This window comes from Ictidomys tridecemlineatus, chromosome 2, assembly GCF_052094955.1.
Source record: "Ictidomys tridecemlineatus isolate mIctTri1 chromosome 2, mIctTri1.hap1, whole genome shotgun sequence".
Taxonomy (NCBI): Eukaryota; Metazoa; Chordata; class Mammalia; order Rodentia; family Sciuridae; genus Ictidomys; species Ictidomys tridecemlineatus.
Genome location: NC_135478.1, coordinates 106,748,036 through 106,773,694, shown reverse-complemented (window position 1 = coordinate 106,773,694; position 25,659 = coordinate 106,748,036). Strand labels below are relative to the sequence as shown.

Genomic DNA, 25,659 nt, shown 5'->3' with positions numbered 1-25,659 from the left:
CCAAACAGGACATGGACACGATGGGTAATTCCAAAGTTTACTTCCCTCGAGGCACACAACACAGGTGAGGGGAGGACTCACACATTCACCCTAACAAAACATAGGCCTGAGCACCACCTCGTGGAGGGCAGCATCCACTCACAGCACACGCAGCCACAGCCGTGGGCACCAGGAGGGGCCAGCAGGCAGGGCACGGCACCAGTCTGCCACGGCTCTGGGTTCCCGTCGGCATAAAGCAATAAATACTAACACGGGACATGCAGAAGGGAAGCCGGGGCGACGAGGGAGACAGGGGTGGGGGTTTTCTCATACATCCAAGCACAGTGGCGACATTTCAAGTATTGCAAGGAAAACCACACGTTTCTGTGCATGTGGCACATGACCTCTGAACCTATACCGTGGGCACCACTGACCCACATCTGCCTCCGTGGATGCTCAGGGATACATTCAAGTAAGGCTGGCAAAGCTGAGCCAAGCCAGGGTGGGCAGACCAGGGAGGCCCAGGCAGGGCACCCTGAGCATACCCCACCCTGGGCCCTGGGAGACAGGGCTCTGCCCAGCCCAGAAGCCACCAGGCAAGAAGCCTTGATATCAGGACCGGCTGTGAAGCCCCAGGGAGGTTCTGCATATGTTACTTTTCCTGTTGTACAGAAGGTCCACCCTCCCCTGCCCACCATGTTCAGGTGGGGATGGAAGCTGAACACTGCCTATCCTGTGGCCAAACAGCAGGACGGTGGGAAGCGGCCAGCCAGAAACACCCATACTGCAGTGGGTGTCCGGCAAGAGAGCCGTGCCATACCCTGGGCACCCGTCAGGCACCTCCTGTCCCCCACGACGTGGCACCCACAGCAGTGTTCAGGCCCACCCACCCTTCCAGAGCAATTCCTCAAACACTTAAATTCTCTCCTTTGAACAATGAAAAAGAAAGAACTGCAGAAAAATAAGACACATTTTAGGAGTAAAGTGTGAAAGAGGACATCTGTTCTGCGTTTGGGAAACTTGGTGCTTCACACTGTCCCGAAGAGCCTTTCAGCCCACGGACAGCGTCTCCTGCAGGGCAGCAGTTCCTCCCAGGACTACACCAAGGGCTGGGGAGGCCATGCACACACACTCTGGCTGGTCTCCTCGTGTGTATACACCTATGTGCATATCCACAGCTCCCGGGTATCCACGCGCGTCCACATGCTCCCCGCAGAGCAGGAAAGGGTTCTTGCAGTCTGTACCGTCCACGCAGCTCTCCAGGTGGTCAGCATAAAGTGCACAGGTGGCCCACAGAGCTGGGTGGGTGGTCTCAGAGGGACAGTTCCTATAGAGAAGGGCAGAGACCCAAGGACGCACCCTTGTTCCTGGGCAAGCGACTGGGCAGTGAGCCCTGAAGAAGAGCTTGCTTTGGCATGGACACAGCAATGCTGTCTCAGGGCCCCGCCTGTCCTCAGGGCTGCCCCGGGCTTTGGAGGGTGGCAGGTACCACAAACACCACCTGCTACCTGCCAAGGGAGGCAGCCACAGGGAACTAATTTGGAAATCCTGCAGAGGGAGGGAGCTGTCCCTGGCACCCTGCAGTTCACCTCCAGGAAAGACCAGCAGCCTCTGAAGCAGGAGACACACCACATGGTGGGGCTTGAACTCCATGGCTCCACCTAGTGGCCCTCCCAGGGGCCTGCGCACAGACTCAGCACCATCAGCCACGGCTGGCAGGCCTGTCCTGACAGTCTGGCCAGCACGTGGACCCCACCCTGCAGGGTTCGCAGAGAGGGTCCAGCCCCTCGGGACAGCACACCAGGCAGTGGGTCAGGCGCAGATGCCAGTTAACAAGGCCGAGAGCCTTCTCTCGATGCACAGCTTGCCTGCAGAGGGGAGGGAAGGTGAAGTGGACAGACGTAGAGCCACCCTGCGCACCCAGCCGGCCTGCCCTGGCATCCAGCCAGCCTGCACTCACACTTGGCCACGCTCTCAATATCTGCCTGGTCCGTGAGCATGCGCTGTAGCCCCTCCAGCAGCAGCAACGCCTTGTGGTAGCGTGGCACACAGCCCTCCCGGTGCTGGAACATCTCATCCAGGGCGGCCGACTGCACCTGCGGGAAGGGCAGAGCTGGTCAGGGTGGCACACCTCCTCAGCAGGGGTAACACTGAAGCACTGTCCCATGGGGTGCAAACCCAATGCTCCGTCACCACCACTCACAAGGCCAAGGGCAGTTAGAGCTGTGGATACCCCCAGAGTAGGTGTCCCACTCAGCCCAGCATGGCCACTGTGCTATGAGTTTGGCCTGGGGACACCTACCCGCCATGTGGCCCAGAGCACTCGCTTACTGTCATTCAGACCACCATTGGTGACAAAGTGCCCTGGCGGCAGCCCGAGGGGGGAGCGAGAGGCAGGGCAGGTAAGCCTGTCCTTGTGGTTGGCCAGGCTTTTGTTATGTGTGACTTATCTCAGGAAAGCAGCCACAGAGGTCCACAGAAGCATGCCTGGGACCCCAGTGTCTGGAGAGCAGATCTCTTTTTTAGTTGGGGAAGGTGAGTCTCAGGGAAGAGTATGACCAGGATGCAGCTGGACTGTGGAGGTGGCCGTGGGCCAGGTCCAGGGACGCCCTTGCCATCTGGCTCTCCAAGCCAAGAGACCAGCAGCAGCCCAAAGCCCCCATGGGCCTCCAGGGTCCCAGCACAGCAGCCCGCCCTACCATCTGCACAGCATGACTAAGGATGAGCCTCTCAGCGGTGACACCATGGATGCCGTCCAGCAGCCGCTGCTTGTCCAGGAAGAAGCGTTGCAGTCTTAGGCTCAGGCCCTGACAGGACACCACGCTGGCCTTGTACAGCTCGTTGAGCCTGCGGACCACTGCGGCAGGGAGGAGGGCACAGGTGAGGTAAGCCCAGGCCCACCTTGGCCAGGGAGGGCTGTGTGACAAGGGAGCTCGTGGTGGGAGGGCTGGGCCAATGCCCAGCAGGGAGGACACCTGGGCAGGGAGCAAGCACCCACCCCACCACAAACCCCAAGGCTCCTGGCCTCCACGCCAGGCTCAGCAGCACCCACAGAGGTGAATGACCCCGGTAGACTACGCCAGCTGCTCCTCCACCTGGCCTGTGCTGCCCATGTGGCCTTGTCATTTATTACCTGCCCACTGTCCTGGCTCTCTCACATCGGCTGGCTCCTGCCTCCTTGGACCCACCCCTCAGCCATGCCACCACAGCCCTCACCCTGCTTCACGGTAGATGAGAGGCAGAGCTTGCCGGCCCGGATCTGGTCAATGGCGGTCTGCAGGCCCGAGGACAGGAGCTCAGCCACCTTCAAGTACAGCACCAGCTGCTCTGCGAATCTGCAGGAGAGCCAGCAGGTCAGAGGCACAGGTCCTGCCCCAGGGCACTGCCCACCAGCCCCACCTGGGGCAATACCAACCCCCACTCGCGGCTCAGCAGGCTGATCTGGTCGGCCACCATGCTCTCCTGAAGCTGGCACTCAGGGCCCCCGGCCCCCTCGCTGGCACTGCCCTTGAGGGCAGCGATTTCCAGGACAAGCTGGACGAAGGCAAGTGTGAAGCGCAGGCTGTGCAGGATCTCCGTGTGCTCCTGCTGCAGACAGGAGGGGCGCTCACTGCCAGCACAGGCGGGGGCACGCCCACACCGCCACCCCACCAGGCCTCACCTCCATGAGCGTCTCCTCTGGGAGATCAGGGGCCTCAAAGGTCACAGCCCCGTCCAGGTTGACAGAGAGGGGGTCAGCAAAGCTGCAGCAATGGCCTGGGGCAGGGAGCTCAGGGACAGGCTCACTGCAGGCCCCGGGCAGCAGATGACGGGCAGAGGAGCCAGCAGAGCCCACTGTGGGAGACAGCTGGTGATGGAGGTGGCAGCCCCACCCCTGTCCTGCTCCACAGCCCCCAGCTCTGCAGACTCCACACTAGGGCCCAGGTGGCCTCAATTCACACCCCACCGTGGCAGGGAAAGCCCAGCAGGCCACATTAATAGCCCCCAGCCATTGGGAGTCCCACAGGACCCCACCTGGGGCACTGCAGGCTTCCGCACACCTGAGCCCACATCTACCCAAAGGTGGAGGCACTTGAGGCCATGAGGGTGCAAGGTTCCCACCTAATGGGGCTAGGTTCCAGGGAAGGTAGGGTGTCCCAAGGATGGAGCAGCCCACTACCTTCACTGTGGAAGTGACAGGCCCCAGTCCAAGTCTGTGCCAAAACCGGGGGCAAGTGGCCTACAGAGGACAGCCTGTCAAGGTGGCTGAACACAGAGGCTGGCGTCCTGGCCAGGGGCCCAGTGTCACAGTCACCGTCCCTGCTCAAGGTACAATCTAGAAGAGCCATAGACCTTGCTTGCTGACTGGCCTGGACACCTTGGGAGCTGGGGCTGAACTGGGATGGCCCTCTGCCCATCTCAGGGCCTTGGGGCCTCAGAACTACCTAAAGCTAAAGGATCCCCAGCCCCAGGGTGCTGCCTCAGCCCCAACAGGTCCTCACCTGAGAACATCCTGGTGCGGGGTCCCTGGGGCGGTGTGGTCCCACTGGGGGGAGAACCCACAGTGAAGACCACTGGGGAGGGGCTGCTGGCTCCCCCAGCCCGGGCTCCTGGGTGCAGGTTCCCTCCGAAGCCAGCAGAGGGTGCTGGGAGACAAGGAGGGCTCAGGGCCTACTCTGGGGCAGTCCTACCCGGACCCCAGACATTGGCCCCAGCCCCACCCAGCCCCACCGGCCCTCAGCCATTGCCCCCGGCCCCTGGCCCACCAATCTCCATGGGCTTCTCCTGCAGGCTGTCTGTGCTGCCAGAGTCGGAGGCCTGGGTCCCAAACGCAGCCTTGAGCAGCAGGTCGGTGAGGCGGCTGGTGCTGAAGGACCTGCAGATGCACACTGTAAGCAGCCTGGCCCCGCACACCTGCCTTTGCAAGGACAGGCACAGGCGATAGCCCTCCACCCACCAAGAGCAGATCCCACCAACACCTGCCTCCGACAGGCAGCAGAGGCTCAGGAGGGAAGGACTGGCTGCAGGGCGGCCAGGTCTGAGCCAGGATCACTGAAGCCACCACAGCGGGTGGCTGAAGTAGGACAAGGCTGGGGAGCTCGCCTCCCATCCCCACTCACCGGCCAAAGGGGCCCTTGTTGTCCTCAGCAGGCCGAAGGCCAGAGCCCAGCTGCTGCCCCTGAAAGGGCCCCACCTCTGAGAGATCGGGTAGCGTCCGATTCCGTGGGGGGGTCATCACCACGCCCTGCCGGGCCAGGAGAGCCAGCAGGTTCTGAGAGCTGGGGGCCTTAGGGAAGTCGAAGGAGGGCAGGGCCTGGGGACAGAGCAGCCCTGAGCACACCTGCCTGGGGAGCCCCCAGGTGATGCGAAGGTGAGGCAGGGTGCTGCAAGGGGCCAGCGGGCAGGCACAGAGGCCATCACACCTAGCAGCTGGCTGCAGCTGTGGGAGGCTGAGCCCGGGTGTACCCCGTCTGGCTGACTCTCCCTCACCCGGTCCCTCAGTCCACACACCCCAGGAGTGGCCAGTCCTGCTACAATGCCGTGCTGCCACTGGAAGTTGGCCTCCCAGGTGCATGTCCCCTCCAAAGGACGGTCACGGGGTGTCACATTAAGGACCAGCCACAAGTCCCCATTCTACAAGGCCTCAACACAGGGTAGGCACGAGGTCACCAGGAGCTGGCCAGCCCTTAATAACAGAGGGACCTTGGAACCTGTAGGGCAGACTTGGTTCTCTTACCTTGGTGGGAGAGCCCAGGATGGGAGGCAGGGGGTTGCGCTGCAGGAAGTCAGGCAGCTTGGGCGAGCCACGCAGGGACCGGCAGGGCTGTGGCACAGGAACTGGCTGGGGAGGGCTGGCCTGTGGTGGGCTGAAAGCTGCTCCCAGGGGGTCCGTAGGGGGCTTGGGGAGCTTGGGCCGAACAACGTGCAAGTCGGACAGGTTGGGGGCGCTGTGCAGACGGCAGCCAAGACCTGGGGCCCGAGGGGAGTGTTCGGGCACGGAGGAGCCTAAGACCAGAGACCAGGCCTCAGCACCTCCCAGGTCCTCAGGCACTCCAGAAAAGGGACACAAGGGGCCACTGCCGCCACGCCCTCCCCACACATCCCTGGGCCCCACAGTCACTGTAGGTGATGCCTTTGCTACACTTTGCAACTGAGGAAACCAGCAGAGGGATTGAGAGGCCCGTGCAGGGGCACACAGCTGCAGAGAAGGGGCTATGGACAAACAGCCTCCAAGTCCCCAGCAAGGAGACCAGCCACCTGGCCCCGTCCACCTTTCTGTCCTCAGACCCATGCTGACTGTTCCTACCTGGACGCGGGGACCTTCCAGCCCGCATCTCAGCTCCCTGTGGGGAGGGTGCCTTGCTCCAGCCCGGCCGCTCAGGAATGGTTCCAACTTAAAGGAAAGGGTCCCAAGGTCAGACCAGGACAGACTGCAGAGTCCCTCATACCCCATATAAACCTCAGTTAGCCAGTTCTGTTCAGGTTGGGACCAGGCCAGAGGCTCACCTTGAGGAGATGGCATGTAGGGCCGGCCTCCACCCAGGGACAGCTTCCTGGCCAGGACAGCTCCATCAGGGTGGGATGGAGGAGATGGGCTAGCTCGTGTAAAACCCAAGGGGCTGGTGCTGCCCGACCTGCGGATGGCAGAGGACCTGCAGGTGCAGCAAACCAGGAGGTGAGGCCCTAGCTCCTCACCCACATCAGAAAGGCAAACAGCCCTGCTGCTGGCTCCGCCCTCACTGTACTGCCCAGGCAATGCAATGGCCTTAGAGCAAGCACTGACCAACCAGGGCCCTCTGACTCCAAAGCCACAGTCCTGCAGGGACAACTGCTAGCCCAATCTGCCTCTCGTGAACAACAAAGAAAGCACCCCTTCCTCCCATCTTTACTTCTGTCAAAACTGGAAAAACTTTCTGGCATGGTGGCGCCTGCCTGTAATCCCAGTGTTGCCAGCCTCAGTAATTTAGTAAGCCTGTAGGCAACTTTTTTTTTTTTAAAGATGGGGGGGAGAGAGAGAGAGAGAGAGAGAGAGAGAATTTTCTAATATTTATTTTTTAGTTTTCGGTGGACAAAACATCTTTATTTTATTTTTATGTGGTGCTGAGGATCGAACCCAGCACCCCACGCATGCTAAGCGAGCACGTTACCGCTTGAGCTACATCCCCAGCCCGGCCGTAGGCAACTTAGCAAGACCCTGTCTTAAAATAAAAAATAAAAAGGCTGAGGACGTGGCTCAGTGATGATACACCCCTGGTCAGCAGGGTTTTATAAGCTCAGGATACCTTGCTCACATGGTCGGAACAGCACTGGACCCAGGAGCCAAGAGCATATGGTACTGACGCACAGTGCACAACCAGGACTCACCGGGGCATCTGAGGCAGAGCTGGAGAGTGCAGATTCTGCTCAATGCGCTGGTAGTTGTGCACCTGGGTGGGGACCGGGATGGGCACCGAGGCTCCACACCGACTGCTAGAGAACGGGCCAGCCCGGCTGTGGAGAGAGGTCAGGCTCACTGAGCAAGGGTGCTGGGGTAGAACCAGGCCCAGACAGCCTTGGGCAGGGGCCGCCTGGCCACTGGCCCAGAGGGAGACTCCAGTCAGAAGGTAGGCAATGTCCTCGGTACCCCCACCACCAACCCCTTGGCCCACGGCCTTTAATGGGATCCTCCCTGTGGGGCTGGGGTCCAGCCAGGTCTGATCAAAGGCAAGGCCTCCAGACATAGCAGACCTTGCAGGGAGGGGCAGCTACCCCACCTGGGCCCTACTTACCCAGAGGGGCTGGGGGAGCTGCTGCAGGTGGGAGAGGGAGAGGGAGATGGGGTCCGGCCGTGGCTCTCCAGGCCGGCAGAGGCCACCAGGGAGCTCCTAGTGGACAGAGGACAGGGAGGCACCATCACCCACTGTGGCACAGGCCCTGGGATCTCCCCATCCCTAGCCTTCGCTGGGCCCAGCAGTCTGGTCCTTCCCAAATGGCCTCCACCAAGGTGGGGCTGGACAGGCAGAGATGATACCAGCCACTCTGAAGGCCCACCTCTGTCCCTCACAGGGCTTACCCGCTACACAGCAGACTGTCCGGCGGGGGCTTGGCACAGGCCACCTCAGCTACCAGGTCCCCTGTGGGTGAAAGACAGCATCTGGCCTAGAGTCCCCATCCTCCAGGTCCCACCCTGCCCCAACCTCTGCTCCACTCCTCCCCACCGCTCCTCTGCTCCCCACACTCAGGTGGAGATTCCAGAAGGGCAGCTGTGAGCTAGCACTGCATCTCTGTGGATGGGACTTGGGCAGTGAGATACAGACTGGGAAAAGGGGACCCTGGGTACAGCCCCCAATCTAGGAGACCCCCATACTACTTGCCCCCTTCTCTCCCACTCCACAAACTCCTAGACCCAGGGCCTCTTCCCAGACTGGACTTCTCTGGGATGGATGGAGAGGACAGTGATCCCTGACCCTGGTGAGGGGCCAGCCTTGCCAATCCCCTGCCAACCCAGAGCGTGAGCTGATTGGACATGCCAAGGGCCAGGGCTGAGTCAGGCTGCTCCTGGCCAACACCAGGGCCAGCCAGGTCCCCAGAACAAGGAGGGGGAGCACAGGATCCAGTGGTAAATTACACATCCCCAGCAGGCAGTCCCAACCGCTAAGGGCAACTTCCAATCTGGTGTGGGCAGCAGGGAGTACCAAACACACAGTGGGGGATGCTGGAAGGACTGCAGGGCAGCCTGGAGATGAGGGCTGCCACTTGCCTGCAGAAGGCCTGGCTCAGGGCAACAGAAGCAGGCTCTGCCTGGGGGGCCAGAGCCTGGAGTCTTGAGCCTCTGATGCCGGCTGACCAATAGGTGGCGTCACCTATGCTCCAGGTCCCCTTCAGCAGAGACAGACTCACCGACATGCTGGGCTGCTGGGGCTCCGGAAGCAACCTCCTGACTGCCCAGAGGAGACCCCACACAGACTCACTCGCACATCCCGCAGACAGGGCCACTGAGCTCTGCCTACCAATCCCTTTCTGCCTGCAGGCCTCCTGACCTGGAAACTGGGCTGGGACCATGACGAAGTCATCTGTGTCACAGGAGTCCTTGCTGCTGCCAGCAGAGTCCCGGGAGCCGTGCAGGAAGCCAGCCGTGTCCGCTGGGGAGGTGAGAGTCTTCTGCATGTGAGGCATCTCCCCTAGGGACTAGCGAACAGAGGAGGCTGAGCCAGGTCCGGGCCCCAGACTCTGAGGACCAAACCGCACCTCTTCTAGGCCCACGCCTCAGCAAAACCCAGGGCCAAGGGTGCAAGCAACAGGCTGTGTGGGGCAGCAGGAGTTACCAGGAACTGCACCTGGAGGCCCACCACTGAGCCATCCCCCATGCCTTTGTTGTTTATTGTGAGATGCGGGGGTCTTGCTAGGGTGCTCAGGCATGCAGTACCACTGTGCCCAACATACTTGCTCCTTGAATTCCAAGACACAGAGGCCTGGTCTCGTAGTCACGTTGCCCCCAGAGCTGCCCACAGCACCCTAGCCAGGTGGCAGGGGCCTGGCTCCCAGCTCCCTCAGGCAGGCGCTTGTCCCCGGCCCCCTGGACCTCACTGTTCTGCTTCTACAGCAGAGAGCGCCAGGTGTCTGGTGGGGACACTCTGCTGGGCGCCAGCCAGGACACACAAGGCCTAGAGCTCTGCCCAGGGCAGCTCCACTGTGCTCACATTTGGAGCCAAGGGCACAGGCACAGTCGGCTCACTGCACACTGGACAGAGGCCAGAACCCACACACCAGCTCATCACCACCCACCGCGAACACCCCTCCTAGAGGCAGGCGCTCAGAGGATGGGCAGGGCTCTACCTGGCAGCGTCATGGAGCGACCCCTAGGAGGACCACCACTCCCTAGTACTTCTCAAAAGAAGTCGAGGCTTCGTGCCCCTGCCCACTCCTGCACCAGTGGCTGGTATTCAGCCTGTGCCCTGTTCAGTGGTGCGCCCTGTCTCCCAGCCTTCCCTCTGGAGCAGAGTGTGCTCCTGCACTCCTGTGGCTCACAGTACCGGTCCAGGCAGGTCCAGCAATAGGGCTGGAGCATGCCCACTTACCGGAGGGGAGGCAAGATGAGAAGTGGAGCTACTACTGGAGCTGCTGCCAGACCCTGAGCTCGGGTACGAGGGCACAGGCACCGGTGGGGCTGGAGAAAAGTACCAGTCAGTCTACCAACATTCTGAGGACAGGGGCTGTTTGAGGCCACTCAAGCCAGCCAGCCCAGGTCTGGACAGTCTCCAACATAGCTCGGTGGAACAGCTCCCTGACCTCTGACCAGTGGGGGGCAGGGTGAGCATGGCCTCGAGCCACCCACTCTGTGCCCTGCACCAGCACTCAGAAACCCCCCACCAGGCCTCACTCTGACAGCAGCTGGAGTGAGCAGGTGACCCACCTTTACACCCACTGCACCATGGCCACCTGCCACCCACTCCTGGGGCCCAGGCTGCAGCAGGGCTAAGGACCCATGGGCACCCCCACCCTCCTGAGAGGGCCTAGCACAAGGCCCGTACCCTAAGCCCTCACTCCCCAGCCCAGCATAAGACACCTAACCCAACCTAGGGAGGACATCAACGCCCCTCCTGGGGCCCTAGGACCCATAGGGACTTACACTTCTTAATGGAGGCACTGGCGTCCAAGAAAGGGTGACGAAAAAATTCCTCTGGAGAGGAAGAACAAGGCCTCAGGAGTGCTTCTCACTCAAGCTGTGGGGTCAGGCAGGCCCCCAGACCCCTGGGCAGAGGTGGGACTCTAGCTCACAGCATGGCCCCCTGTGAGCCTGGGGTGCTTCACCATCTCCTGGTTGGGGCTTCCCAAGGCAGAACCAGGTCTGCCAGCCTTGCTGCCAGGGAAGGAGCTCAGGTACCCGGGGACCCATTCATGCCACTCGCAGATTAGAGGTGCCACAGTGAGGCTCATAGGAGCCCAGGTGCCCAGACCCCAACCATCAGCTGGAAAAGGAAGCCAGAAGCAGTACCTGCCACCCAAGGAGAACTGCTGAGGGGACAGTGCCCCAGGAGCATGGGAGTGTTGGGGAAGGAGTTAAGGGTTTGACGCTGCCGTGTGCGTGGTGGTGGTGGGGGCCTGGGGACGCTGCCCCAGGCCATTAGGAGGCAAGCTGCGTGCACTCACCGAAGTCCATGCGGTCTTTGTGGTTGCGCTGCAGCAGAGCCAGGAGCAGCTGTCGCAGGGGTGCCGATGTCTCCCGGGGGATGCTGGGTGGGCAAGAAAAAACAGGCTAATGGGGCTAGTGGGGCACTGGGCAGAACAACCAAGGGGCAGGAGGCACTTACACGGGCACAAGAGTCTTGTTCTTCTCGTAGAACAGGCGCAGGTCCTGAGGGCTGCTGGCCTGGTGGGACAACGGCATGAGACTTTGCTCCCGCACAGCCCCGCTTCCTGCTATGGCCTGGTTCCCTCCCTGGCTGGCCCGTGGCCAAGACCACAAGCCAGCTCCCGTGCCTGTGTCACACACACTGCCTCCCTGCTGACCCTGGCCAAGCAGGGCTCAACTACCACAAAAGATAGCATTTTAATGAGCCAGGGACCACAGGCGGGAGCGATCACCTGGAGCGCAGTACTGCCACCCACGACCCATACTCATTCCCCGCCTCCTCCTCCTGCAGAATGACAGGCAGGCTCACCTGGAACGGAGCCTTGCCCGTCAGGCACTGGTATACGATGGTGCCGATGCTCCACAGGTCTGCCTTCCCATCATAGTGCTGGGACATGATGACTTCAGGGGCCTGTGGGAACAGGCCAGCGCTCGGGCACAGGACAGGCACCGGAGCGCAGTGACTGGGAGCAGATGCCACACAGGCACTGGCTCAGGACCAGCCAACCCAAGCTGACTTGGCGGAAAGGCACCAGCACACTGGCTGCAGCCCAGTGCCTACATGGTCAGCTCTGGACACACAGGTCAGAACCCAGGGGCTAGCACCCTCAAGAACTTTGGGTGATGGGGCCATCCCCACTAGGCCCTGCTTGGGAGATGCAGCAGGGAGGAGGCCACGCACCATGTACATGGGAGAGCCGCAGAGCGTGGCTGCCATCATGTTGCTTTGGAGGTACCGGGCGAACCCAAAGTCAGCTGTACGGAAGAGACATCAGGAAGCTTTACTTGGGCTGGCCACTGCCAGGGGTCACCTTCAGTAGGCCTCACTAATCTTTTTTTGGGGATGTGATAGGGGTTGAACACAGGTGACAACTGAACTGCACCCCCAGCCCTCTATTTTTGAGATAGGGTCTGACAAAGGTGCCCAGGCTGGCCTTGAACTTGCAACCCTCTTGCCTCTGCCTCCTGAGCAGCGGGGATTACAGCTCAGGCCTTACCGATCTTGACGCGGATGTGATTGGGGTTCGCACGGCGCCCCCCAGGGTTGGACAGCAGGATGTTCTGGGGCTTGAGGTCACGGTGGATGATGCCCTTGCTGTGCAGCAGCCGCATGGCACCTGCAATCTGCTGCAGGAAGAGCCTGATGGTGTCTTCACTCAGGGTCCGCATGGCTGCGAGGAGACGTGCGCTCAGGGGACACCAGCTACCGCTGCCCAAAACATTCCCAGGGTGCATGGGGCTGAGCCCAAGAGGACAGGCAGACTGTCTGGACTGTGCCTACTGCCTGGAGAGGCAACTTCCTACTCAGCTGCAGCCTACCTGACCCTTAGCAGGGGCCTCGTCCCCACGCCACCTCACGTCTCCTCCTTCACACCAAACACTGCCAGCCTCAGTGCCAGCCACAGGCTGCTGGTCTTTCTCAGTTTATGTTTCACTCTCTCTGCCTTTTAATATCTTTCTCACCCCCAGACAAGCAGCCTACATGGCAAGGGGTTCTAGGATGAGCCCCCAGGGTCCTGGCCCACCGGGACCTCCAAGAACTAAGTACTGGGCAGGTAACCTTGAGGCGGAGCTGAGACCCTGCCCAGGCTCCCAGGAGGCCCTGGCCCCTGCCAGCAGCAGACACAGGGCCAGTGGGGAGGTCCCCGTGTCCAGGGTAGCTCCAGTGGTCCCAACTGGGCCACCAGGCATCTTAGGACCAGGTGTGGTGATGCAAGCAGGGCAGCCAATCCTGGGAGGGAGCAGAAGCAGGTGGTGGTCACTGGCACCCAAGGAAGGAGACCATAGGGACAACCAGCCAGGTCAGGGCAGAATCCAAACATGCACACTGCAGACAGACACAGTACCAGGGAGACACAAACACCCCACACAGCCCCTGCAAACACATGTACCTGGAGACCCCCCGCCCCAGGGACCAACCACACATTCACCTCAGGGGCAGGCTCACCTGGCCGGTCATCACACACAGGCAGGTAAGCCAGGGAGCCCAGACTCACGCACAGGTCACAGAACTACCCTTGCAGGCAGGTGGCGCCAGAAGCTGCCCTGGGGCTGGCCTGGGGCTAACCTGACACCTGCGGAGCCTGGAAGCTGGCCAAAGACTGCCTAATCACTAAAGGTCACAGCCCAGGAGCAGAGTGGCAGCCATGGGGACAAGAGCAAACACTAGGCAGACAGCATAGCACAGCACAGCCACGTGGTAGCTGATGCCTGCTATACTCCTGCCAGTGGCCCAAGGGCCAGGACCACTGGCTTCAGTGCGCTCATAGGGCACCTTTTCCCATCCAACAGATGGCACAGAGTCACAGTAGGACAGGTCCTCCCCACCTGGAGTATGCTCTGCCAGCTTCGGCCCCAGCCAGAGTCCTTCAAAATCTACACAGGGAAATCCTTCCCTCACAGTGATTATGGGGAAGGGCTATGGCCAGGCCATGGGGAGTCCTGCCCTCATGAGAGGCCTGAGGGAGCCCATCTGTCCCTTCTTCCATGTGAGGCCTTAGCAAGAAGCCACCATGTAGGAGGGCCAAATGGCTGAAGCCCATGAAGCCTCTGCAGCTGTGAGCTGGTGACCCTGCTGCTCATGAATCACCCGTCTGAAGGTTTCTGTCAGAGCTGCCCAGTAGACTGACAGGTGTCAACACTCCTAGGAGGGAGTGTCCTCCCCACCTCCTACACACAGGGCAGCCTCTGGGAAACACCTGGGAGGGCTGTAAGGAGTCCCAGGCAGCACTCCAGTGTCCTGCCAATGCTCTGGGGCCCTCCTGCCCCACCATCTCCACACGGCCCCTGAACTCAGCCTCAGTCAAGCCAAGAGCTGCTGTTCCCGCCATGTCACATGACCAAGGCTGCAGGCACCCTTCTACCTGCAGGCCCCACAACAAGGCCCCCATGGTGCCCCCAGCCCATCCCTCTCCACCCCCTGGTCTGGTCTTGCCCACAACTGCCCCCACTCCCTAAGTGCCTCTGCTTTGAAAACACAGCCCTCTGAAGACCCTGGCCAAGGCCTCTGCCCAGCACACGGGAAGCACTCGACAGACTGTGAAGGAGTAGACAGGCAAAGGATGGAATTCTAGTGGTCTGAAGTGGCAGGGTCCCCTCCCATCTGCCCCAGGGGCGGTTCCTGCTGAGCCAACCCTGGGCTGTTAGCGCTGCCCTGTTGTGATGCATTTACTCACTGTGCAGGTAGTCAGCCAGGTCCCCACCATTACAGTACTGCAAGAGATCAGTGCCACACGTCAGGCATGGCCAGGCCCCTCCAGCCTGCCCAGGCCCCCAGCCCACACCTGCTCCCATGGCAGGTGTTCCGAAACCCTGGGCCACCACGCCCCTCCCTCCGTGGCTCCCAGTGCTGTGGGCATTGGCCCACCAATGCATGGAGCCTCTGCCCCTGGTGACAAGGGACTGCCTCACTCCAAACTTGACCTGGCCCCACAGGGACTCACCTCCATGACCAGGTAGACGGAATTGGCCATCTCCTGTGAGACAGAGAGAATGCTATGAGAGGCAGGAAAAGTGCCACCTGCTCCCACTGGGGCACAGCTTTGGGGACTGCTGAGAGCCATGGCCAAGTCTGTATGGCTCCTGGCATTTTGCCAACAGTATTGATTGACAGGCGAGGCACTACTATCCTCCTCAGCAGCTACTTTTTTGAGTTCTCACGCTACTTTGGAGTTCTCGTGGGGATTCCTGGGGATTCCCCAAGAGTTCCCATTGGTTGGGGAAGTGCAGGAGGAGGGATTTCCAGGAGAGATTTTTCTGGCTGTGGGTTCCTGGACGAGCCGCATGGTGTTCGGGAGAATTCCCCCTGAGCGTGGGTGAAGTGTTTTCTTGCAGTTCAAAAATAAAGTTTGTTCCTGCTTCAGTGGCTTGTGATTTGTGCCCAGCCAGACTGCGGCAGGGGACTATGGGCACCCTCAAGCTCCAAATGTCCTTGGGGCTTCAGTGAGAGTGGGCATGGCCAGGCCTGGGCCACTCTGCAGGGTCAGGACAGGATGCCTGTGACCAGGGACACTGAAAAGTGTGTTTGCTGTGTTCTATGACTTGAACATGGGTTTGAGTGACAGGAGCAATGGAAAACAGGAGGGACCCGGGGAGGGAGTGGACCCAAGACCAAGGGCCTCTATCAAGGAAGCCCTCTCCCCGAGTCTGAGAGGGTTAAGCATGAATGGTAAATCCTGGCCAACAGGAGCCTCTAGGTAAGGAGGGCCAAGGCCTGGGTGCAGGTTGGCCTTGACCCTCAGGCTCTGGAAACAAGGACGACAACAGATCATGGGTTGCTGCTGCTGGGCTGAGTAGGCAGGTAGAAGGAACCGAGCTGACGGGGCTTGGGCCACTGCCCAGGCCAACCCTCTAGCCAGAGGCATCCTGAGCCATCTGCCCACTGCCCAGCAGGGCTAGTTTCCAGCTGACCCTCAGCTTACACTGACCTACATCCAGGTCCAGTGGCACAAAACCCTAGACATGTAAAGGCCCACTGCAGCAGCCACCTGGTGCGCCTGATGACCAGTGGGCACCAGGTGCCTGCTCGGAAGCAGTGCTACCCCATGACTCACTCATGCCTCACCCCAGTTCTTTGACAAGCACCAGCGCCAGGGGCCAGCAGAGCCAGGCGAACTTGGTCTTAACTGCCCTGAAACTGTGCAGATGGCACTCCTTCCCTGAAGCAGGGCGCCCTGCCAGGGGAAGAGCAAGATCTTCCCCTCCCTTCACAAGCACAGAGCAGAGCTGGCCTTGAGGACAGTGGAGCAAGTCCTGTCACCACCAGCCTCTTCTCCATTCTGTAGCCTGTGGCCGGATGCACAAAGACCCCACTCCAGGGCACCTGGAAGAATCTATACCCTGCTCCACCGCAACTCCAGACGTGCAGTGCCTCCAACTTCAAGTGGGAGACAAAGAGGGTGCACTTGTGAGCCCCAAAGTTCCCACAGTGGGGGCTAGCATCCACCACCAGGGGGATGACAGAGTGCTTTCAGAAGCCCACTAAGACTGAGCACACACTAGCCGCAGGCCACACTGACCAGCCCCAGCAGCCAGCTGCCACCTGTCAACCCCAGACCCCAAGCATGTCCTTAGACATGCCCTGTCCCCATTTGGCAGGACCAAGTATCCCTGACACCTGCTCAGCCAACTGACCCCTTGGGAGGACCAGGCCTGCACATGTACACTTCTAGGGATGGACATAAAGCTGCTGAGAGACACCCTGGATGCAAACACAGTCTCTGTGAACAACACCCTACCAAGCCCCAGAGCTGCGGGGTGGGGAGTGCTCAAGGCAGCCGCGGCACACAGTGTGGTCAAGTCCTGCCTCGCATGCCAGGCTCCACACAGGGTGTGGCCCGGTAAGGAGGACTCATAAGGGGCACAGGACAAGGGGAGACTGTCCATGCAGGCCTGTGCACTCTGCTCCCCGAGTCCTGCCTGAGCTCACCTGCCCAAGCTCACCTGCCCCAGCCCAAGGAAGAGACAGGAAGCCCCGGCAGTGGCCTGCCTCCCACCGGATCTTCCTAGGCCAGCTGGGGGAGAGAGCACAGGTGGGGGGGTTCAGAGTCCCCAACTGCAGCATAACAGGAGCAGGGCTAGAGAGACAAGAGACAGGACAGTGGGACAGTGACAGGATGGAGGAACAGTCAGGGACCATTAAGCCAGAGGGACAAGGAACAGGATAGAGGACAGATAGGAACAGGACAGAGAGAGAGCCCACAGTTCTAACCACCCAACAAAAGTCAGGGCCAGGAGAGGATAAGGGCAAAAGGTAACGGAATTAAAGACCCAGAAATAGCAGCACATACCCCTGCTTCTTACCACCGCCAGGGAGGCCCTGTCCAGAGAGCTTCCACATCCCAGCCAGCGACCAGGGCTACAGAGCCTCTTAATCCTGGAGACACTACCAGAGGGTAGCCAGGTAGGAGGCAGGCCTTCTCTCAATCTTTAGCTGCACTCCTTAGGATTTGACCCAGCAGAGTCCAAACTCACTCAGCAAGCAGGGACAGTGACAGGGACAGAAGCAGGTGGGGGCATATGCAGAGGTAGACCATATCCCCAAGCTGCTCACCCAGGATTGCAGGGACAGAAGTCCTGCTGCCTCTCTCCCACTGGGGGATCTATGAGACACAACAGCAGTCTCCTGCCTCTCCAGAAAGACAGGGCTCCCTGATGCCAAAAGATCCCTTGTATGCCCACACAGCAGGAGGCTTTGGCCCCTGGTCTACACCATCTGCTGCCCACTCTGGCCAGGGCCCTCCCCCAGTCCTGTCTTTACCCAACGGCCTCTGCAATGCTAGGGACTGCAGCTCCCAAGCCTGTAGGTCCCTGAGGGTTCACAGATGGCAAGCTGAAAGGCCTACCCTCCCAGATACCCTTCTAGCCACCACCCCAAGGAGGAAGGCCACTCACATCCCCAGGGAGCCTCCTGCAGCTACCCACCTGCTGTGCTGGCTCCCTGAAACCTTAATGCTGTCCCTGGAATTCACAAGCAGCCACAGGCTATGTGATACCAGCACCCCAGTCTCCTCTCCATGCCCCTTCCCACCCACTCTGGCCTAGCCCCTGCCTAGCCACTCCCAGAGGTGCTTCCAGGCCCAAGACCCAGGCAGGCTTGGGTTGTTCCACCAAGCCACACAGAACTCAGGTTCCGGGAGACCAGCTCAGGCCCTCCACCCACCCCTCTCCTAAGACACACTCTACACAGGTGCCTGGGACCTGTGCACAGTCACAGGGCCTGTACTCTGGCCCCCCAGTGCCCACTCCGACTCCAGGCCTGCCTGATCTCCAACAGGGATGACGACTGAGGCCACAGTAAGTTAGGAGACTCGCCTGGAACCCAAGTGGCAGGACCAGCCAAAGTCAGCTGGTGCCACTGTCCATCCTCAACCTTGCTCAGTGCCAATACCAAACCAGTAGCAATCTGGAACTGCATGCCCACCAGGGGCAGCCCTGCCACATCACCTCGACCCCTGGCAAGGACAAGAACAGGGACCAAACCAGAAAGCCAGCAGGGCCTCCAGGAGCCCAGGTCGAGGACTGTCTCAGAAGCGGCATGCCCAGGCCTGGCCCCAAGCCCCACCCACATCCACTGGGGACCCTCCCTGTGGGAAGTGGCTCTCTCTGGGGCCCTGCAGGGGGCGGGGCAGAAGCCAGATCACAACCTGGTCACCACAGATGATCTGTTCCGGCCAAGCCCTGGGCCCACCCAGAACAGGCATCAGGTTCCACCTCCAAAGCCTCTTAACAAGACTTGGTTTTCACAAATTCCCTAGGGAGCTGGAGCCAGGCAGGCCTTGGCACCCAGCCAGCCCCATGGACACCTGGAGGGCCAGTGATGCCCCAACACAAAAGGCCAGAGACTGCAGGGCAGAGGGAGCCACTGGCCCCATCTCACTCTCAGGGCAGGTCTGGGGAGCCTATCACATCCCCCACACAGGCTGCAGGGGGACATACCCTCAGGTGCTCTCATGGCCTGCGTTATCACCCCAGCCCAGTAGGCAGTTACATCAGTTTAAGGGAGAAACAAGGCAGAGAAGTTGGGAGCTGAGCCCAGTCCCAGCTGACCTCAGGGCAAAACCTCAAGGCAAAACGACCGCTGATGGGGTGTCCATGAAAGACAATTAACACCTCTTTAGCAAGTCAACCAGATGACAGAACAAAGCCTTTGACAGGTACAACTCCAGCAAGGGCCCTGGGGACCAACCTGCTCCCGAAGGCTGGCCCTCTACAGGAGGCAAAGCTAGCTTCAGAGGCAGTGTCCTGGGCAGCTACACGGGAGTCCAGGCACGTAGGAGGCAGCCCCGCCCCTGGGGCACTAAGGTGCTTTGCTTAATAGGATCCCAGCTCCCCACCCTCAGCAGCCCCACTCTGGTCTGGTGATCTTGGGCTGGTGTTCCTGGGCTGGTCTGGTGGGTGGCGGGCAGGGCTGACCTACTTAACTCCTTTGGGGCGGCTCCTGAGCTCCAGAAGGCAGCAAAGCCACAGCCATGGCCCGGAAATGTCCTCTCCACCTCCCCAGGCTGCGTTTTCTGGATAGCTCCCAAAAGGGAAGAGATGCCTGGTTCCACCCCAAGGAGGAAGGCCACTCACATCCCCGGGAGCCTCCTGCAGCTACCCACCGTTGCTCCCTGACCCACGTTTGGCCTCTCTGCGGCTTAATGTGGACCTTCAGGCAGGTCCCTGAACCCAGGGCTGCTCACTGGCTGTGGCAAACTGGGTGTCCTGACCCCTAAGGGCAGGACCCTCTGCAGAAATGCAGAGGATGTTGCCAGGGTTAGCAAGGTCCCTCAGAAAGACAAATTGCATACCCCTCCCTGAGACCCAGCAGCCCTGATCCGTGCACACCACTGAAACCTATCAGAGCTATTCTTTCTGCCGCTGAGCAGAGACTCCACCATTCAGGGACACAGACACACACACACACACAGACACACAGACACACAGACAGACACACACACACACACACACACACACACACACACACACACACACACGGCAGAACAGTCCCATTGTGGGATACCACAGCCATGAAAAGGAGACTCCTGACCCAGTGACAGAAGGATGGAATCCCACTTCTAGCTCAAGGTCCAGCATGGGTAGGTGTCAACAGCCAGGCTCAGCTGGACACAGTGACGCATGCCTATAATCCGAGTGACAGGAGGATCACAAGTTCAAGGCCAGCCTCAACAACTCAGACCCCAACTGGGCTGTCAAGCTCAGACTTGACAGCCCAGGTTAGTCCTAACTAAGGCCTGCCCTCGGACTCAGCCCCATGCCAGGAAGTCCATGTGCTGAAGTCTAGCTCCACACCAAAATAGAAAGACACCTGGATGTGGCCCAGTGGTTAAGCACCCCGTTCAATCCCTGGTGCCAAACAGAAACAAACTTTTAAAAAGTGGAAAGTCAGTCCTGTGGCTCCTAAGCGTGATGCCTGGGTTTTCAGGTCTCATGTGACAGCTGCCTCTCAACCTTTGGTAGATGTTGACAAGTTACTGCCTAATGTAAAAATACTGATAAAACAGGCAGTCTGGAGGGCTGAGGTTGTGGCTCAGTGGTAGAGTGCTCGCCTAGCATGGGTGAGGCTCTGGGTTTGATCCTCAGCACCATGTACAAATAAATAAAATAAAGATATTGTGTCTACCTACAACTAAACACACACACACACACACACACACACACACACACACTTAAGAAGGAAAAAAAAAAACAGGCAGTCTGCAGAACTGCCTGGAACCTGGGCCCCATGCACAGGCCTGCCTGGAGCAGGCCCTTGCTGCTGTACCCTGCCCCCACAAGGATTCTCTCAGGGAAGGGGGCAGAGCCAAGCCTTCCCACTGCTGCTGCAGGTGCTCCTGACACACCCAGCTGGCAGGTGCATCAGGAAGCAGGGTCTCTCCGCAGGGCTCAGTGAGTCACAACTAGGCAACCCAGCAAGGCGTCTGGCTGCGGAGAACTGGACAGACAGCGTGCTGGCCTCAGGAGGTCACCATCAGCAATTCCATGCTGCCACCCTCTCCAGAGCACACTGGCAAGTGCCAGCCTGTGTCTGCAGTTCCACACCCTGACTCCCCTGAAACACGGGCAAGGCCAGTCACTGCACAAGAAATGGGAGGGGAACGAGCCCACTCCGACCCTCTGCACAGGTGCCAGGTGCTCAGACAAGAACACGGCAAGAACACGGTGCCGAGGGTAGTTTGGTATCACAGTGGTCACTTAGTACACACAAGCCCTGGGCTGTCTCCAGGTCCACCACAAAAAAGAAAGGGAACAGCAAGATTTAAGCTACACACCTCCCAGGCCTGATGCTACCTTTTTTTTTTTTTTTTTTTTTGTATCAAGGATTGAACCCAAGGGCACTTGACCACTGTGCACATCACAGCCCTTTATAATTTTTTATTTTGAAGCTGGGTCTTGCTAAGGTGCTTAGCGCTTTGCTAAGTTGCTGAGGCTGGCACTGAATTTTCAATCCCTCAGCCTCAGCCTCCTCAACTGCTGATGCTACCATTTTGTATAGCAAAACAAACCAAATATCACCCCTGAGCAGGGCACTAGGGGTACAGTACTTGCCTAGAAGGTGGGTTCCATCCCTAGCACCGCACACAAACAAAGAACCCCACAGGGGCTGGGGGTGCAGCTCAGGGGTAAAGCACTTGCCTAGCACATGTGAGGCATGGAGTTTGATCTTTAGCACCACATAAAAACAAAGGTATTGTGTCCATCATCTACAACTAAAAAAATATTTCTAGAAAAGAACAAAGAAAACAACACCACCAACATACCAAAAACAAAAATAACCTTATAGACGAAAAAAAAAAAACTAGAGTTGGGGGACTGGTTCAGGGGTAGAGGGCTTGCCTAACACAGAAAAAAAAAAAAATAGTATAGATAAACTGGGAGAACTATTTGCAACCTATTACAAAAGGACTAGTTTTCTTAATACATAAAGAGCTCCTACAGATCAACAGTAAAGTTCACACAGCACTTACTATTCAGCAGGCACTGTTCCAAGCGCTCGCCATGGGCTGTCACTACCTTCCGACTGCACATCACAACAGACACCATGAGGCTATCTGACCAAGGTCTCAGGTAGGCAGCTGGTGTAGACAAGAGACCCAGAAAAGGCAGCATGGGGTCCACACCACCAACCCCAGTCCCAGCCAGCCTGAGAAGGAAAGGATCAAGAGTGTGCTACAGACCTCTGCAGGGGGATCTCTTCCCAGCATGCACACTCCCAGCTCAGGAAGAGAACCAGGGAGACACCATGTCCAGCTCTACCCAGCCAAGCCAACTGGGAGCCGACTCCAAGCAAGGACGCAGGAGTCAGGCTGCTGAATGATCACTGGTATTGCCTCTCTGGAGGGCAACTTGGCACCAATTACCCAAACTAAAAACACACAAGCCTCTTGCCAGGAATTCTACTTCTAGGAATTCGTCCCACAAGCAGCAAAAGTTCAAGGACAGTAGCCACCACATTTTCATGCACCAGAAGCCCAGAATAGCCATGTATCCATCAGCAGGAGGCTGGTGAAACCAGTCATGGAACATCAGGTCATGGTACCATGGCTGCACAGGCCCGCAGCTAACACCCTGAGCTCACAAAATTGACAGTCCAGGTTAGGACACCTGCCCTTGGACTCAGCCCCATGCCAGGAAGAGCCAGGCTGGAGCCTGCCCATCTGCTGCAGTCTGGCTCCACACCACTGAGGGTACAGGTGGTCACTCTAGCAAGGCCAAGGCACCATTCTTCTGATATGGACTAAGAACAGTGTGCATAATAAGTCACAGAGACTTCCTCCCATCTCCAATACAGATGTTAAAATTAAAAAAAAAAAAAAAAAAAAAAAAAAAACAGTGAGGGGTAGGGTCATTTGTGCTGTAGAAGAATCACATCTACTTATAGAGGCCCAGAAATAACCATGCGCTCAGAGCAGACAGTGGAAATTCATCTGGACAGAGTTGGGAGAATGATCTCTCACCAAGTTTTCATTCATAGTGTTTTAGGACTTTAAAAGCCAAATCATTACTTTTTTCCTCCTTGCAGTACAGGGGATTGAACCCAGGGACACTTTACCACTAAGCTACATCCCAATCTTTTTTGACACAGGGCCTTGCAAAGTTGCCAAATTGGACTTGAACTTGGGATTTCAGGCCTGTGCTACCACAGGTCAGTTACTACCTATTTTTAAAAGCTAGGGGTATGGCTCAGTGGTAGAGGGCTTGCCTAACATGCAAGAGGCCCTATGTCCAATCCAGGTCAGGAAAAAAAAAAAAAAAAAAAGATTTGTAAAATCAAGATGATTTCTCCTGGTCCTGGTGTCTGTTTCAAACATCTTATGGATGCAGGGGACAGCCTGTACTGTGAGGCCAGAGAGGGTGGAGTCCCAGCACAGGAAAGGCTACGGCTGGCATTTTTCAGCACTTCCTCCGGGCAGAGGAAGCCACAGTATTGCCAACCCTGGAGGAAGTGGCATATGCTCACAATCAGGTGTGTGTGGCCCAAGTGGAACAGAACAAGGACCAGGGCAGGGTTGGAGGATACCACCAGCCATGGGCACTCCAGAGGTTATAGATGGTCACCTGCAGCCCAATCCACGTCTGCCCAGTCCCAATGGGACTGGAAACACCCAGGCACAGGAACGCGGGGGCCTGGCAGGGAGCAGAGTTGTGTGGGCCAGAGGGATCTGTTCTTTTTTGGGACTGGCCATCGACTCTACCATGGGTCTTTCACAAATGCATGAGTTGAAGAGTACCCTGGCAGTGTGGCCCTGAGGACAGGCTGAAGAACATGACCAGAGGAGAGATGGAGAAAGGGAGACAACGAAGAAAAAGGGGCTGGACTGGGGAAAGAAGAAATAAAGGAAAACAAGGGGGGGGGGAGCCTCCTGGACCAAGAACACAGTGTCTCCTTTGGCTTTCCAGGTACTCCTGGCACCCTGGACCTGGGCCCTGCCCACATGTCACAATGTGTCACAGCCCCCAAGGCCACAGCAAAGCTGACAGTGGGAGGGAGGAGGAGGGAGGAGGCCACCAAAACATCACCGCCTCCTGGGAACTTCCCTCAGTCAGGGCTGGTCCCTGGCCTCAGTAAACAGGTTTTAAAGTCATTAGTCAGCACTTCGCCTGGCAGACCCACACCTAGGTCCTGGATCCCAAGCCAGGTATCCAGGAACCCCAAACCATGCAACCATGGGGCACAGGGTCCTGGGGGACAGCATAGGAAACTGGCTAGTCAGCAGGGGGCCAGCTAGGCCTGACTTGGCCTCTGGCTTCTCTAGTCCAGCAGGCTCAGCCCCAACTGCCAGCAAGAAGGAATCTCCTGCAGCCCCTCCCCCTCTGGGCCTCTGACGCAGGGAGAGACCAGCCAATGGGAGGCCACCGGACAATGTCAACAAACACCCAGCCAGCCAGACAGGTGGGCCTGCCTGGGTCACCAGACTCAGATAGGGCCACTGGGTCAGACCAGAGGGGCAACAGTGGGAGAAGTGATCCCCATGGTCAGGACACCCCAGCCCTGGTGGTCTCCTCAGGCAGCCAGACTAGCTAGAGGTTCTCCACCCAAAGGAAGCTAGGCCCAACTGGGCAAGAGATGGGGTCTCCAGGGTCAGATGAAGCCTCAGAGCTGTGCAGACCAGACACCCTATCTCCAATTCAATGCCCAGCTCCCTCCACCCACTCTAGGATGCTGTCCTGGACCATCCACTACCCACCAGACCTCCAGCACTGGGCAGCCCAGGGCCTGGGAGGGTAGCATCACCCCTTCCCCCACCCCCACATGGGCCAGAGGCCTTACCTGGAAGTCATACAAGGCCACAATGTTCTCGTGCTTCAGTTCCTAGGACGGAAATCCAAGTTTCTCAGGAGTGGGCGATAGCCAGCCCACCCTCCTCCTTCTTCAAGGCTCTAGCTCACCTTGAGTATTTTTATTTCCTTCCCCAGCAGTGTCTGGGACTTGGCCAGATTCTTCTTGTTAATGCACTTGACTGCGACCTCCAGATCGTGCTTCTGAAAACCAAGCAGGGACTTTCATAGCTACAGCCACCCTGAGGGTTGCCCCCAGGCTAGGGACACAAAGATGCCCCAGGGTGACTAGCATGAGATCGCAGAGTAGGGGGTCTCTGAGGAAGCCTGAGTAGGGCTCTTGGCTGGGAACTCGGATACCAGGTAGAGTTCCCAGCCTGGCTTTCTGGAGGTGGGGATCCCAACTGGGTTTAAGGCTGCGATCCCGGGTCTCCAGGGCCGGGGTCCCAGACTGCGGTCCTGGGTAGGCTTCTAGAGCTGGGGTCCGGCACTGGGTTCCGAGTGGGTTTCCCAAGCTGGGGTCGGGGAATGGGGTTCGGTCTGGAGTCTCAGGTGGGCTTCCGAAGCTAGGGCCCGGCTGTGGTCCCAGCGGGCGCCTCACCCACCTCGCGGTGGCGGCCCTTGAAGACCACCGCGAAGGCGCCATGGCCGATCAGGTCCTTGCGGGAGAACTCGAACCTGCCCACGGTCTCGGTGCCGCCGCGGCCAGGCTCCATGGCGAGCGCGGGCCGCGGGAGCGGGCCGCGGAGCGGCGGGCCGGGGCGCGCGGGGCTCAGGCGGAGGCGCGGGCCGCGGCCCGAACGCGCGCGCGGGACTGGGGGCGCGGGGCCGGGAGCGGGTGCATCGCCGGGGCCACGCGCCCCATCGGGCAGGCCGGGGCCGGGTCCCAGCCCCGCCGGCCGCAGGCCGTGAGGCGCACTCCCTCGGCGTCCGCCGCGGCGCCCTCGCTACGCTGGCAATCCGAACCCACTCGGACTCCGACGCGGGTCTGGCTCGGATTCGCGCCTAGACCGCGCTCTTGCGTAGACTGCGACTCCGACCCCAGCGGGAAACAAAAGAGCCGCGGAGCCCGGGCCTCAGAGCCTAGG

At 59.2% G+C, this 25,659-nt stretch overlaps 1 protein-coding gene across 5 annotated transcripts; it reads right to left on the bottom strand.

Moving 5' to 3' along the window:
* Positions 1-23: 23 nt before the first annotated feature.
* Ulk1 (unc-51 like autophagy activating kinase 1) lies at positions 24-25,363 on the bottom strand. 5 transcript variants are annotated; one of them, XM_078039415.1, is made up of 28 exons: positions 25,177-25,363; positions 24,683-24,775; positions 24,564-24,605; positions 14,734-14,766; positions 14,467-14,503; positions 12,289-12,462; positions 11,973-12,046; positions 11,601-11,702; positions 11,250-11,308; positions 11,089-11,171; positions 10,568-10,618; positions 10,017-10,105; positions 8,979-9,126; positions 8,012-8,072; positions 7,728-7,823; positions 7,324-7,449; positions 6,466-6,611; positions 6,266-6,352; positions 5,696-5,964; positions 5,079-5,203; positions 4,725-4,834; positions 4,461-4,604; positions 3,641-3,813; positions 3,395-3,567; positions 3,196-3,314; positions 2,679-2,836; positions 1,940-2,075; positions 24-1,847 (listed from the first exon to the last, which is right to left on the bottom strand). In XM_078039415.1, the coding sequence occupies exons 1-28, from the start codon at positions 25,285-25,287 to the stop codon at positions 1,792-1,794; spliced, it is 3,075 nt and encodes a 1,024-aa protein (XP_077895541.1). In that variant the 5' UTR covers positions 25,288-25,363; the 3' UTR covers positions 24-1,791. The 5 variants fall into 5 exon arrangements, with proteins under 5 accessions (XP_077895541.1, XP_077895540.1, XP_077895539.1 ...); XM_078039414.1 differs by having other exon boundaries at positions 5,079-5,272; positions 5,696-5,928; XM_078039413.1 differs by having other exon boundaries at positions 3,395-3,564; positions 5,079-5,272; positions 25,177-25,362.
* Between the last annotated feature and the right edge of the window lie 296 nt (positions 25,364-25,659).

Excerpts from the sequence above, each read along its gene's own strand:
- Ulk1 (XM_078039417.1), bottom strand. The coding sequence starts at position 25,287 with ATGGAGCCTGGCCGCGGCGGCACCGAGACCGTGGGCAGGTTCGAGTTC. Across the intron at positions 14,767-24,563 it reads TGGCCTTGTATGACTTCCAG|GAGATGGCCAATTCCGTCTA; the intron begins GTAAGGCCTCTG and ends TCTGTCTCACAG. Across the intron at positions 11,309-11,600 it reads CGGGCAAGGCTCCGTTCCAG|GCCAGCAGCCCTCAGGACCT; the intron begins GTGAGCCTGCCT and ends TTGTCCCACCAG.